General features: G+C 36.3%; 1 protein-coding gene across 1 annotated transcript in view; it reads left to right on the forward strand.

Annotated features, from left to right (window-relative positions):
* Positions 1-5,506: 5,506 nt before the first annotated feature.
* LOC121412896 (RING finger protein 17-like) overlaps positions 5,507-16,198 on the forward strand; it is a 29,968-nt gene continuing 19,276 nt past the window's right edge. Inside the window, exons 1-8 of the mRNA XM_041605659.1 lie at positions 5,507-5,728; positions 7,912-8,021; positions 8,677-8,786; positions 10,040-10,101; positions 11,827-11,977; positions 12,875-13,010; positions 13,755-13,835; positions 14,259-14,359. Of these exons, the coding sequence (XP_041461593.1) occupies positions 5,668-5,728; positions 7,912-8,021; positions 8,677-8,786; positions 10,040-10,101; positions 11,827-11,977; positions 12,875-13,010; positions 13,755-13,835; positions 14,259-14,359 (812 nt within the window). The 5' untranslated portion in view covers positions 5,507-5,667. The remainder of the gene's footprint in view (positions 5,729-7,911; positions 8,022-8,676; positions 8,787-10,039; positions 10,102-11,826; positions 11,978-12,874; positions 13,011-13,754; positions 13,836-14,258; positions 14,360-16,198) is intronic.

Genomic DNA, 16,198 nt, shown 5'->3' on the forward strand with positions numbered 1-16,198 from the left:
CGCGCGAAGCGCGAGCTGATTTTTTTTTATATTCACACCTAAAAAGGGACATTATAATCAAATTTATGTAATCATGAAAGGTACCTGTCTTGCTAAACAATGCGAGCGCGAAGCGCGAGCTGAAATTTTCGTACATTTTGACCACAAACAGCGAGATTTTAAGGAATGTATTTTAGGAATCCATTAAGAGTATGCATATCTCACCATCTAGTGCCAAGCGCTTGCTGATTTTATTAGAATTACATCTGAACACATGAAACACTCTTTGTAGTCATTGCAATCATGATTATCATACGCATCTCACCAATCAAATATTGCGAGCGCGAAGCGCGAGCTGAAAATTTAGATAATTCAGACCTGAAGTGTGGCATTCTAAGGTTTCTTTGTAGGAATTAACTAGGACCATATAGGTATTTCACTAACCAAATGATGCGAGCGCGAGCTGAAAATTTTTCATATTCAGATCAGAAGGGACATTTTTAAGGACTGATTTTTTGGAATTCACGAAGAGCAGACATATCTCACCAATCCACTAATGCGAACGTAATCACGGACAGGAAATGTTTATATACGGAGACCTTAACATGGGGCAATCACTTTTTGAGTCATGTAAAAGAAGCATATGTCAATATATGATAACTCAAGTGCAAGGAAATATATTTGGTTTATATTGACTTGAAAACGTGATGTTTTAGTACAACAGGATTACATATCTTGTTAAACAGACAATGCGAGCACCAGGAACAATGAAGACGTAGGCCCTGGGCAAATTATGTTTCATAAAGTTATGATAAACATGTTTCTTATGTAATGTAACATAAATAATTATAATATAACATAATGAATTATATTTTCTTCTTTCCCACTACGTTTCTCTTCCTTTCTCCCTCATTTCTCCTCCCCGTTTTTTTTTTTTTTTTTTTTTTGGGGGGGGGGGGGGTGGGGGGCATGTTCCCCCCATGCCCCCGGTAGTTACGCCACTGTATGTCCATATGGCAAATACTCCTCCGATATTGTTATCTTTTTTACCCCATGATGGTTTAATGGTTTTATTAAAGATTACATTCAAAATGTTTTGACATTCCATCTTAATCCGTCCCCCAAAAAACCCCAACACTGATGAATTGGAAGAAACGGGGGTTTATCTTCAATGTTAGGACAAAAGTATTTCCTTTGCAAATGGTGAACTGGCTCTTTATTTGCATTTTATGATCCAATGTTAGGCCTATTGTTTTATTTGTTAAGCGGTATTTTAGGAAGAATTTTCACCAACAAAACAATTATCTCTTGTGATTTTTTTTCATTTCTTCCGTAAAAAGTGGGAGGGGGATGTTTGTACAGGCCATCCCCCCCTCCTCGAAAAGTGTGGGGGGATATATCCCCCATTCCCCCCCCCCGGGATTTACGCCAGTGTGCACGGTCGTGCCCACACCGAGTCGTATATAACTCGGAGACATTCAATACGGGGTGTTAACCTATGCTTTCGTTAATTCTTTGTCGAAAATAATGAATAAATAAAAGATCTAAACAGTGAAAATGAATAAGTAAAATAGAATGAAGTTCTTAAAATGAGATTATAATTATAACCTCAGTTTGTTCAACAGACTGTATCCATGTTCAGAGTCTCATTTTGCACTAAATGCCGTTAATTTTGTTATTTTTTATTCGATTTTGACTGCATTAGCAATTCATTCGTTTACTTGAATGATTTATTGTTTGACAACAGTATCAAGGGCTTATTATAATGATTTATGATGAAATTCGGAATATGTATAAATTAATATTAAAAACTGGAATTTATATGAACCAGGTAAAATTGGGTATATTTTCTATTCATGAGTTCATGTCTCGGGCCCTAAATGTACCGATTCCAGCCAAATTTGGGTTGCGGAGGTTTTTCACCATGCTCATAGCGAAATAAGAAAAAATGCTTACAATAAAAAAAATTGTTACTTCACAATTTTTTTTAAGTCATCTCTTTGGTATTTTTTAGTCTGAAATAGAGTTCAACAATTCAGTGGCGTAGCTACGGGGGGCCTGGGGGGGGGGCACGTGCCCCCCCCCCTGAGATTTGGTGTGCCCCCCCCCAGGTGCCCCCCCCCCCCAGAAAAATTGGCAGAGCAAAAAAAAGGGAGAAAGAAGAAAGAAAAAGGAAAAGAAGAAGAAAGACAGAAGAAAAAAGAAGAGGAAGACGAGTGAATGACATAAGAGGACTTGCAATTAAAAAAAAATCTTTTCATGTTACTATATAAATTTTTTTCTGGCGCTTCGCGCCATAATTTCCTGTTCGATGGTATTCATATCTTGCTCAATAGACTGATGTGAAGCAAGTTTTGAAGTCAATATGCAAAACATATTTTAGCTCGGACATCGAGCTTTCATTATTTTTTTTTCATTTACAAATTTAAGTGCTCTGTAAAATGTTCGTTTTATGGTCTACATATCAGCATTTTAAGTTCACGCTGCGTGGTCACATTGTTTGATTTGCCAAGTTCATATTGTCTACGTGTATTCCATAATGTTCAATTAAATAAATGTATTCAGAATGCCCAGATTCTAAATCTAAAACATGCGCGATAGCCTGCATGTTCTTTATTCAAAATGTACTTAATCCAGTTTTACATCAGAATATCACGCTTCACGATCGCATTATTAATGATACCCAATTGACTATATCCTATTTATGACTTACGAAATATGAACAGAGTGTCCCACTTTTAGGTCTAAAATCTCAATTTTCTTCTAGCTCTCGCACTTCGCGCTCGCATCAATTATTTAGTTACATACCTATCCCATTAATTAATACAAAAAGTGCTTAGAATGACCATTTTTTTAGGTCGGAATTTCAAAAAATTTTCTCTCGCTTCGCGCTCGCATTATTGAAATATATACCGTCTTCGTGGGTAACTGTAAGCAGTCCTTAACAGGTCCCTTTTCGATAATGCTAGAACAGTTGATAAAAATTTTCTGTTCGCGCTTGGGGGTACATACGAATCTTGTTCAGGATCACACATAACATTGCGCAGAAAATTAAATTTTCAGGAAAAAATACATTAAAGTTAAAAAAAAATCGCTCGCGCTTCGCGATCGCACTTTTTATAAGGCTTATGAGATTATTTTATGTTTATGTTGTTTTATAAGAATAAAACTAAGAAGTGACTGATATAGGTGAAGATAATTTCGGGCCCCGTCCCCTATTGGCGAAAGTCGGATCCGCCCTTGTGGACACATACACACACACCGGAAAAATGGCCGGTGCCCCCCCTGAAAAAGCAAGGACCCCCCAGTGCCCCCCGGGAAAAAAATCCTAGCTACGCCACTGCAACAATTTGCTGGTGCACAAATTTTCCGTGCCTACTCAACGTAATCAACGTCTTAACGTGCCATGAACATCGTTTAGTTTATATAGCATAATGGTCAAGAGATTTAACATTGTCTCAGGAATGATTCCTCCCTTTTTTAATAAATGAAACAAATAAATATAAACTCAGTCTTTGAAAAAAATTACACTCTACAGTGAATGGCACATTGAGAGTAAAAAAATCTATGGCAGGCTGATACTTTCAGTTATCGAGCACTGCAGGGGCCTCCGACGGTTTTGAAGGGGGGGGGGTGAGTGAGTCGAATGTGAGGGAGGGCTGACCATGTAAAATTCATAATCAGATGGTAATTTTACTTTTTTGCACACCGTTTTCCGTTTCTGCGCCCCCTAGAGTCACGGGAGAGCCTCGACTCCCTATGACTTTTCAATCACTGAAGTGCCTCTAGATTTTTTTTTTTCATCTCTCCTTTTGTTTTTGCCCATATCTGAACAATAAAACACAATATATATACGGCATCAAAAGTCAGGATTTTTTTTCGGATCTTGATAAAATGATAAAACCTGGAATCGCGAGGAAAAGTAATTGGTTTATATTCACCTGAAGACTGGTGGCCAATTTAATCATCTTGAACGAAATTTTGTATCACATTAAATAGTGAGGGAATTACTTTTTCTAATACTTCCCATTCATTGGCGCGGGCACACGCTATCATCATCATTACCCGGGGGGGGGGGGCACTTCCATTCACAAGTGGATACCATGCGCGACCATGGGGTCTCGAAAAGCACCCTAAACACGTAATTTCCATATTCTGAAAATGCACCCCTTAACAAGTATTGGCGTGTGAAACCCTACCCTTAACAAGTATTGGAAACAAAACGATATACTCTTGGCAAATATTCCCTGAAATGAACCCCTAAACAAGTACAGGAATGTTTTATTGTTACGGGTCCTTCGGTCGTCGGGTTTACCTTATTTGGTTTAGTACGACCCCATCTTCTACACCTCGCGCAAATCGGACTCTAAACACGAAGTGTTGGGGCAAAAAGGACATATCCTTTATAAAACATTTTAATTTTGTTTTATCATCCCCGCAAATTCGACCCTAAACACGTAATTTTCCTAGCGAAATAGATACCCTTTTTTCATTATTTTTGTGCTTTTGACACCCTTATCACGTTACGTACGTAACGTGCCCTATCGTGAAAAAGACATCCTTTTTACGTGTTTTTTTGGTCGCGCATGGTATCCACTCGTCAATGTAAGTGGCCCCTCCGGGCATCATCATCATCACCATCGTGAGATCGTCACTCATTATCATGGCGGTCTCCAGCACCCCTTTTAATAATCTTGTTTTGAAAAATGTATAATACATCTTGTTGATATATTTACAATATTTAACTATACTACTATTATTACATTTATCTATTCTGATACTAATGTGAATGCAGAAATAAATGAAATGAAATCTTCATGGCGTCATCATTATTATCATCATAATCATCATCATTATTATTAATGTTATATTTTCTATCGTTCATATCATTTTTGTTAAATGTATTCCCCCTCTAAGAAGAAAAAGTAGATTTATAAATGTCCTGTATAATAGGCTCTATAGGTCCAGCGTTTTAGGATGACGACCTATAGACTCTCTTTAGACTAAATATTAGAAATTCAAGGGGTGCACGCTACGTACCGTACATGCCCTATAAAGGAAAAAAAAACATGGAGACAAATAAACAACTCAAACAAGATAGAGCTTTGAAAAAAAATTAGGCCTACGTGCTTTGACGACTCCTGTCCCCAACCCCCTTTTCTCCGTGTAGGAATAATGGGATCTAAGAAAACAGTTTCGTGAATAATACCGGGGTTCTTCAAAATCTTAGCCTGGACTCGATAGGTATTTTTCTCAAAATGATGACCCCCTCATTCATTCATCCCTCACCCTCAGCACTAATATCCGTTTCCCAAATGAATTTATTCAGGATATTTGTTGAAGACTTCAACAAATATTCTGAATTGGGATTCAGTTTCGGGAAATTTGTTTTGGATCTGTTGAAACACTGGTTGAAATTGAAGCCATTTTCATGGCATTTCATTTGGAAAATACAGTATACACCCGAGTACTTAATCGCCCCCCGGCCCCCCCCCCCTTCGCGTCCCATACATCTACACTGCTGTCAAATTTTCGTCAACGTGATTAGTCCAATAGTTTTATCGTCGAGTCGTTGCTTTTAACCATATTCGTTGACCAAACGGTGGGCTTTAATGCGGACTATATCTGTATGAGGCAACATCTAAGCTAAATCAGTAGCTTATATAAAGACCCTTACATTTTGACACAATGTATCGAGCTCCAAAATGCCCGAATTGCCGTCGAAATTATGCCGGACCCCATGTGCAAGGTAATGTATGGACTTCACCGCTTTCGTCCTATCACCGCGCCGCAAGGTACGGGGAGCGCGGAGCTCCCCCGCAGCTCTGTCGCTCTGTGTAGATATGTGTTCAGGCCAGGGCCAATTCCAGGGGTCGATTGCACGTCGAGTCGAAAGGGTGTTTCCGACCCAGGACCGTCTTTCGTGTCGCCCATCTTCTATGATGCGCTGTATGTGGGATGTTTCTGAAATTTATGATAAACAAATAATGTTGTTATCTACCTTTATTTATTTAAAATCAATTTTCATACAATTTCATCAGTCATGAAACCATATTCAGTACTACTAGAGGCGCTGGTCCAAAAATTGGGATTGTCCCAGAAAACAAGGATATCCTCATAAACCAAGACAAATCATGTCTTGATAAATTGAGACTGTCCTTGTTTATGCCATATGGGGACGTTTTTTTTTTAATTCCCCCTACGGGACAAAGACAGCAATTACGGAAATTGAGATAGCTAAAAATAGATTCAGTGACCTCAATTCCCCCCAGTTCACCGTCTATTTTTCATGACTTACCGTCTTCCAATAATCTTGTTATGAAACCTGTTATGTTTACATTGACTACCACACTTGATTGGTGTCGGCACTTGACAGGTGAATGAACATTCCTAGATTTCTTGTGTGAAGAAATCCTTATAAACTGAGACGGTCCCTGTAAACTGGGACGATCCCAAATTTCTGACCAGCGCCTCTACTGATATTCCATAATGGCATAAACGATGATTTTGATTTTGTTTACTTTTTTAATCGACAATTTATTGAAACGCGTTCTACGTAGTATGTTAGATGTCAGACATGGTGCATCAAAAGGGTTCATTACCATCCTGCCTGTGGGGAATCTACAGTCACAGGTACTTAGGCGTAGGATTATGGGTATGTCAATGCTGTACACCGCACACAATTAAAAAAAAAAAATCATTGAAATATCACTTTTGTGACAAAAAATACTAATTTCAATACAGTTGCAATTTATTTTTCATTAATAGTAACTAGGCCTAGTTGGGGGCAATTTTTGTATTCACCAGAGCGCTAAAAAAATTGGGCATATTTTTGTGTACGCCCTCTATTGGTGGAAAGTAATAATATGGCTAGACAATTGTAGATTTTCAATCTCTATTTTTCATTAAGAAAAATACTTTAAAGAATCAAATTTACTTAAGAGATAAATTATATGATGAATAGCTGTAATGGTGTCTGAAAGTGTAAAAAAATCAAGCATTTGTCCAAAAGAAAATAAGCCAAACATTGCCAACCTTATTTCACCACACAAGGAGGAGCTGGGAGTAGGAGTAACAGAGAACAAGGTTAGAATGAACATCATAATGGGCGACACGAAAGACGGTCTTTGGAAAGACCCCTTCGTGCAATCGGCTTAGCCTTGATTTGAGGACTCGACTCTGTGATGATATTTATATCATTTTGAAGGGTGCTACATGTACATGTCGGGCCGGTAAATTTTTAATAAGTTGGAATATAATAATTGCCCACAAATCTATTTCACTTGCCCCCCAAAAAAATCCTTAAAAGAAAGTTTTACAGTTTTATAAACCATCAGCCTTTTTCTCTCGTTATTGCATTTCTTTTTTCCAGAGTGATTTTCTCTTGCTTGCGATGACCAAAATCAGGGTCAATATAATATCGACCCTCATTTCGGTCATTCTACTGTGAGAATTTTGCTTGCCCAATCCGGGCAAGTAGTTTTGGCCTTTTTTTCAAAACACTTGCCCCGGGCAATCGGGCAAGTACTTATGTAGCACCCTGATTTTTGTCTCACCTGCAAGACTGTCACTGCACTCATAGCCGTAGCAGATTGAGTACTATTAGACAACTGGCAGCCCTCTCTTTCGAGGAGTTTTTAAATTTTTTTATATTTAAAAAATTTTCCTCATACACAGATGGACCGCGATTGTGCAGCCACCATTAGGGGGTTAACTTATGTTGCTCATTTTTTTTTTTACAGGAGGTGGCTCAGTATTTTTATTTTGTATCTCTGCAATTGTAAATTTTTTGGATGTTGATTTTTAATGTTGCCCCCCCCCTCCCAGGAAAAAAATGAATTCATTCAAGTTGTTTAATTTTTTTACCATAATTTTTTTTTCTTTTTATTTTAATTTTGAGTTTTGTTTGATGTTTTTGGATTGTCTCTTCAGGTGGGAGCTTTCAGCCCCTGATTCTGAAGTGTGGACATACGTTTTGTCAGGCTTGCCTTGCCAGGATCTACAAATACCTAAAGCATGAACTGGTCTGTCCACAGTGTAAGGTTAGTATCACTTTCCATAGTAAAGGTGACCCCCCATCACCAGAACTTGCTCTCTTGTGTTAAGGTCATTGTTAAAAGTGAGTAAACAAAATAATGCCTATAGATAGATTCCATTGCATGAACCACTAACACACTTTGATCCTAATAGAAAACAATTTGCTTCATTGATTTTTAACTTTGATTTACATTGGATTCCTGTAGTAAAATATTGCTCTATGGTTGGTAGTATCAACTATGAATATAAGGCAGCAGCCCAATATTTCACATTCAGGGGTGTGAGAGTTCAGATTTTTAGCTGATTTCAGATTTTGTTTTGTTTTGAATTTCAGCTTAATTTCAACTTAATTTCAACTTATATTTGGCTTTCCTCTGTACATAAAGTATGGGAACTATTTCCATTTCAGACTTTTTCAGATCTTTTTATTTGTGGCCACTCACACCCCTGCATATTGCAGAGAGCAAAATAATGATTTGACTATTAACTTCCAGAGATTTGGACGGTATTTTAGAATGTTGATAATAACATATTATGTTATGCTGGGCTGCGTGTAAAATGAGATGATTGTTTTAATTGGCCATCTTGGGTAAATAATGGTTATTGCTATTATTATGATTATTCCATTCCTCTGACATTGCGCCTTCATCCTCTCTCCAGGTATCCACTCCTTTACCAGCGGGCGAGGTCAGCTTCAAGGAACTACCACCTGATTTCTATGCATTGGGTCAAGCAGCTTGGACGTACAACAACAAAACACCAGATTTCTTGTGAGTACTCTAGTTTTGGGTATTCTTTATCAATTATGATGCCTAAGTCCATCGCAAATATATTTTGAGTGAATGACGGGAATTACCAGTGTTACGTGATGTATTTCTTACTCAATCAACAAAAATGTAGGAAGAAACTTTGATTTTAATGGGGATGTACATTGGTCTTGGCTTTATTGTGTGTTCAGTTTTGTGTGCTATTTTTGCAAACCATGATGAATATTCAATTCTCTATAACCCTATCTAGGCAGGGGTATTTTGGAAGTTCCTATGGCCGGGGGGGGGGGGCCTCCCGGGCCCCCCAAGATCTCGGCCGTCGACCGCGCGATCGCGCCGAAAATTGGCTCATGGGTTGCCTGGGACATAATCTACAAGATTGTATAGTAATTTATTTCATGCGAAACGCTATGAAGTGATTATGCTAATTTATGCGTAATTAGTATGCAAAATCATACTTTTTCCTCTAACTCCCTAAATAAAGCTCCAAATGTACTAATTTTTGGTATAGAAACTCTTTGTGGAGTCCTAAGCAAGAGTACATGAAAAAAATTGTGATATCAAATCATTTTCTTATGTATTGTTTTTTGCAATTTCTTAAGTATTTCTTTGTTTTTTGACCTTTTGTTTTTCATTGTTTTTTCAATGAAATTTGTTGGGGACTCTTCTGTGATCATAAAAAGCATAAAATGAATACATTTAGACCAGCAAAACTAAAAATAATCATACATTTATGAATTTTGGTTGAAAACACAATTTGCATTGACTTTGTACAGGAAATCACGTTTTTGAGCAATTTTTGGTCTGACATGCACTTACATAATGTTGGGTAATTTCGAAACCACGTACCCGGGTGACGCAAAATTGGTCTCAAAAGTTGCGCAAGACTTGAATGTAAAAACTCAGCGAGCGGCGCAGTCAAAAAATTTTGCACGGCGAAAATATCGCGCGATTCGTTGAGGGGGGGGCCTCCGAGGCCCCCCCCCCCGGCCTAGATAGGGTTAAGCAAGCATTTCCTCAGTCATTCAGCGGATGGTAGTAGAAGATTAGTAGTCAAACTCTTTTCCAAATATCAATGGGCAAGAGGTAAATCAATACAATGGTTCCAATGGCAGTATAATGCATAGAATATGTGTACCTTGTTTGTCAAAGTATGTTATGCCTTGCCTCGCTCATTATTTCATATTTTTTACCAGCTACATCTTATTTTCTCTTTTGATACTTTCTTTTAACTTACTCATTCTTCTTGTTTCAAGTGCACACAAGGTTGAGTTCCAGACCAGACAAGAGAAAAAGTTTCAGGGAAAGGCACTGAAAGGTACCTCCTCTTTGTACACTTCATTCTTCTGTGCATTTCTGCCCAACTTTGGCAAATGGAAGCAAGAGACACATCAATCAAATTTAAGTTATTGTTTCTGAAACATCCTTTGTGTGTTGCACGTTCAGGGAAAATTTGGGGAAGACAATTGTTCTATGTAAAGATATTGGAGAAAATATGCTGTAAAATTACATTGATGGCTATGTAAATGATGAACACACATTGCTCATTTAGAACAAATGATACTTTTGTAACTTGCTTCCTTTTGCCAAAGTACGGCGGATTTATTTTGAAGAGGAGATGAGGGAGAGAAAGAAGGAAGAGAAAAACGGAGAGGGAGGGAGGGGAGGTTTGGGAGGATAAGGGAAGGGAAAAAGTAAGAAAATTTTTTTTTTTTTTTTTTAATTTATTTATTCACGTCCATTAAAATACATTGATCATACAAAAAAACATAAAAAACAAGGAAACAAAGACACATAGCAAGATGCAAGATAGATTTTAAAAAGGGCTAAGATTGTATAGGGATAATTACAGTACATGTATAAAAAATGAACATGAAATGGGAAACTGCAAAAGAACAAATCAAATGTTCTGTCGAGGCAGTCCCTATGGACCGTAAAATATAAAATTCAAGACTTGTACTGATAAAATAAACATATAATAATTAGGAAATGGAAATATGATGGGATAAATTAAATTAAGATGTTTGATGGTTGAAAAGAAAGTTTTTCAACTTGGATTTAAAAGAATTTAAGTATGAGATTTGTTTGATATTACGGGGAAGAGAATTCCAAATGCAAGGTCCTTTGAATTTAAAAGAAAAGGAAGATGCTGCATTTTTACATTCTTCAACATAATAATTTTCAGGATTTCTGGTGTTATAACTGTGCATCAATATTTTACTTTTGATCATTGAGGCAAGATTACACGGCACTTTATTTTGTTTATGTTTAAAAACCATTAATGCTACACAATATTGATTCAATTGATATACATTCAGAAAATTAAGTTTTTTAAAAAGTGGTTTTGAGGGAGCATTAAAATCAGACATGCAACATATTCTAACAATCTTCTTTTGCAATTTGAACAACCCAATGAGCCTGGTGGGATATGTGTTCGCCCAGACAGTGTTACAATACATTAAATAAGGCAAAATCATCGAGTTGTACAGTAAAATCAAAATATACTGTGGCAAGAAATGGCGCAGTTTGCTGATGACACCAATATTCCTTGATATTCTATTTGATATGACTCGTATATGAAAAGGATGAACAAGACAAGGGAAAAGGAGAAGAAGGAATGAGCCGTTTTTGTCAGTGAAAGAGGAGAGGAGGAGGAGGAGAAACTGGATTTAAAGGGATGGTTCGGGCTGAAAATATATCTTAATTATAGAATAGAATTCACTGAGCAAAATGGCGAAAATTTCATCAAAATCAGATAACATATAATAAAGTTATTGAAGTTTAAAGTTTAGCGATATTTTGTGAAAACAGTCGTCATGAATATTCATTAGGTGGGCTTAGTGAATTCTACTCTATTTATTAGGCTACACATACTTTAAGCCCGGACCATCCCTTTTAAGTTTATTTGTGTAATTTTTCAATAACGAGACCCTGTTACGGCCGTTAGTGAAACCACAGATACAAAAAAAACTTCTTTGAAAACTTTCAAAATGCCTTTCAGTATAAAATAATATCTCCCTCTTCTCTACCTGTTTCTCTTTAGGAGGCCGAGCCCTTTGTGAAGAATGCAGCCAGGAATCTGCTTCCTGTCAATGTGAGCAGTGTGACGAGGAGCTCTGTGATAAATGCTGGAGCAAGCTACACAAGAACAACTCAAAGAGCAAGAACCCTCATCACAGGATCCAGATACAGATGTAATTATTTCAATAAAATATATTTATTTGTTTATTTATCTAGAATTAAGTAATTAATACATTTTGTTTATTTATCTGTATTTATTTATTTACTTATTTATTTATTTATTCATTTTTTGAAATTTATTGTTTTTTGTTGTTTTATTTTTTTAAATTTATTTATTTATTATTTTTTTTTTTTTTTTTGGGGGGGGCTGATGTCATGATGGAAAGTGGCCTTTATTTACTAAGACAGTAAGAAAAAGATTGAATGGGTAGTCAGCCCAGACCAATTATAACCAGGGACCAGAGCCTTTGGCTCCTGGATCTTAAACAGGACTACCCCTTCACAGCCTGTATGAATGCTAACTAGGGTTGTCATCCCAAAAGGGAGCCTAATCAGCCTGGAGCCAAACTAGTATTATAATCTTGACTTCTGTCCTTTCCATTGGTACATACATTCATTTATTTGATCAGAAAATGGATTAAGTAATTGATCATGAATTTAGATGTGCATATTTTTGTATATTTAATTAGTAATTTATTCATTTTTATGTAAACCCTAGCTTATATATTTATTGTGTGTATTTATGGTTTATTTCAGTGTTATATTTGTTTCTTCATATATTTATTTGTTTACTTATGTGATGCCCACTTTGGTCATTTAAAGAAATGTTTCCTCTTCCTTAAGTTGACATTTATAATCATGTATGTACTTGATGGATACTAACAGAATGCCAATATATCGAGCTACATCCATGATAAATTGACCCATTTTAATTAGCTCACACAATAAGAAAGGATTACTGTAAGCCTTTGTATTCATGCAATTTACATTAACAGTGGACTGACATTATGTGGTCCAATATGCATTTTATGAGTAAAAAATGATAAATTCCTCTCCTTTTTTATTAACAGAGGAGTGTATGGATGTGAAGAGCATGACAACATGCCCAGAGAGTTCTACTGTAAAGATGACGACAAGCCGATCTGTGCGTACTGTGGCTTGACGGGAGAGCATAAAGGACATCAAATCATATCAATAGGAGACCAGGTAGGATTAAAATGGTACCAGAGCTTTGTCAAATCCTGCGTTTACCAACTTTCCTACTTTAACTCTGTGTGGAGTGTGATGAATTCTCTGGTTTGAGTAAAATATAAATATTCACGGTTATGGCTTTTATAGAAAATCGGTGAATCAAAACACTAGTGTCGTCAGGGGCCTGTAACACAAAGATTAGCAATGATCATGGAACATTTTCTATGATTGATTGCATAGACTACAATGTACAATCAATCCTGAAAATCAAGTGTGCGATCAATTGCTAACCGTTGTGTCACAGGACCCAGGATGCAACATTCCTTTGAAGGATCCTGAGTCAGCAACAGAAATTGATTCTTTTAGAAATGCCGTACAAGATGTTGAATAATGCTTATGATTCAAGTAAATGAAATACCAGCTCATTTCTCCAAATCAAATGAACTCAATATTCATTAGTAAGTATATTTTCTTTCAAGAATCCTGACTATAAATTGAACCTCTTCAACTGATCCATCTTAAAGCAGATTGAGGTTATCATCAAGACTACGTTTACAGCTCGGATCTTAAGAACTGATACTTTACATACTTCCTGCATTCTGGAAATCAATTGTACTGCAAGCCTTGTTGGAAAGAAATTTCTTCTTGTACAGAAAAAATGGGATTTGCCATTGTGTATAGATTATTGCAGATTTTTTTTATATTGATGACATATCCTTCAAGTTACTTGAGTGGTATCGATTTTTTTTCCTATTACAGAATGCCAACGTACAAGACCTTTTGAAGCCGGCATTTGATATAGCAAAGGATGTCCTCAAGAAATTGTATTACTCTAATGTGGTAAGTAGACATTCTTGGATAATTTACTCCTAGGAAGCATTTCATGAAGCAGTTTGTGATTTTCAGCTGCAAAATTTGTTTTAGCCAATCAGATGTAAGGATTAAATAGCATTCTACATTTTAAATCATTAGCAAGACACTTCTTGACTTCATTTCAAAGCTCTATGAGATAAACTGATTGTTATCTTTTTGTATTTATTGTTTGGTGCATTTTGAGCTCTCTAAGTTGATTGACTTCTGCTGGTGCATCTTTATTAGAAAATGAAATTAAAAACAATGATGGTATTGATATGGTTGAGTTGTAATACAACTCCCCTGGATATGTCAAAGATTGAGAAAATTGAAATAGAAGTCTGCTTTATGGATGTTCATGTATTTTGTAACTTACTTGTAATTGAGATATTTCCCCCTTTTTTTAAACAGTCCATTGACAAGGCAATTACCAAAGTGAAGAGGGAATCCAGTCCTGCATCCGAGGAAATAAGATCAAGGTTCTTAAACCTCCACGCCCTGCTCCAAAGAAGGTAAAATTGCAATGTGATACTGTTTTTAAGTGCATTGATCAGTTGGCTTAATCACTAAGGCCATGTTCTAAGATCTAGGGCCCATAACACAAAGCTTAGCAATGATCGTAGAAGATTTTGCTACGATTGATTGCATTGACTACAATGCACAATCAATCATGAAAAACAAGCGTTTGATTAATTGCTTTTCTTTGTGTTAGGGAACCTGGTCTAGCACTGTGCTAATATAATTGGAAACCAAAAATATCAAAAAATGGTTGACATTGTATATTTCCAATGCTGTGGTCATTCGTCATATGTTGATAATGAAGAAAGCTTTTTAGTTACTACTTCCTGATTGTTTTGAATTATTCGAGTGTCAGTTGAGCTGATGAATTGAACCTGTGGCTATCCAAAGTTAAACTGCAATTTTAAACCAGAGTTTGAATCGGCTTCGGCTTACTTTGTGGTGTATTGACAGGCTTTTCTGTAACTAGAATTGGCTCTGGCTTGAAAAACTCCAAGGCATAGACAAAACCTTTCCAACACATTTGAAGTTGGAAGGAGCCTCAAGTACTCCATTTGATTTTTAGGCCCATGCTTTCAAATGTTTCATAAATTCAAGCGAGTCTTGACTATGGAAAGCCATAGATATCATAATTTATCATCTATTTGGCATGTGTATTGTGCTTTCTCATATAGATAAGGACATATCATGCATGTATGAGTCAGATAATTAGATTTAGACACTCGAGAGGAAAAATGTTGGCATTGATTGCTTTTGATAGTCAAGATCGATTTTAAATACTGTCATGTCCAAGTCCCTGTCAGCTATAATGTTGGTAGCAGAGAGACATCCATCAGAAAAAGCCATATCTCTAAAAAAAAAAAAGAAGAATAATTTGTTAGCATCCATACACATGAGTCTTGGAACATATTTTGCATATACAAGTACACTGCAGTTGTGTTGTGTAATTTCTTAATGAAGGTTTGCTCCATGCTGAATGATGGTGTTTCACAAAGCTTTTCTTGAGAAAGAAACCATTCATGTTGGCTTTGGAATGAAATAGCCATCTTCATACATTTAGATCTACAAAGAATACTTTAATACAAATTTTGCCCCTAACATAGTTTTCATGCTACTATTTGGGTGTAGTTTAACATTCTAAACAACTTGCCACTTCATAATTTTAATCAAGGTCTAGTCAATGAAAAGTTCCATGAAGCAAAGACAATGGGACAGTTTATAGCCCTGTGTGCTTGATTGTTGAAACAGGAAGTCATTACAATAAAGACATCCATCTCCTTAATAACACCCTTCCTTTCTCTGCGCCTTAATGTTTATAAGAAGCTGCTTAATACATTCACAAGACCAAAATATTGCCTCAGTATTTTGGGAGACTTTAATCACCATTTACAATGATATCATTGACAAATTGTTTTTTGGGGTCCATAAAAAGCGTATGTTGTTGGAAAAAAAAGAAGTAAATAATTTCCTATTTGACGGTCACTAAAATCCAGACTTATTGGACAGTAACAAACCTGGGATTGGTGTAGTGAAAAAAATAAGCTTGATAACATTGGCAAGCTGATGTTTTAAAGCAAATACATGTATGTATAATTGGCCTTAATGGCACCATCTCATGTCTTCAACTACTCAAATATAGCCAGGTTTCTGACCCAAAATGCATCATTAAGACCAGTGTAGTCTTGTAATATAGGCGTACTTTAATTATAACATACTAATTCACTATGCAATACAGTCATATGCTGCAATAATTATGTTAGTAGCAAAATAAGCAAATTTCTCTCAAAAACATTTTAGTTTCTCCATGGAAATGAAATTGTTGGCTAATAAAA

This window comes from Lytechinus variegatus, chromosome 4 (assembly GCF_018143015.1).
Source record: "Lytechinus variegatus isolate NC3 chromosome 4, Lvar_3.0, whole genome shotgun sequence".
NCBI lineage: Eukaryota > Metazoa > Echinodermata > Echinoidea > Temnopleuroida > Toxopneustidae > Lytechinus > Lytechinus variegatus.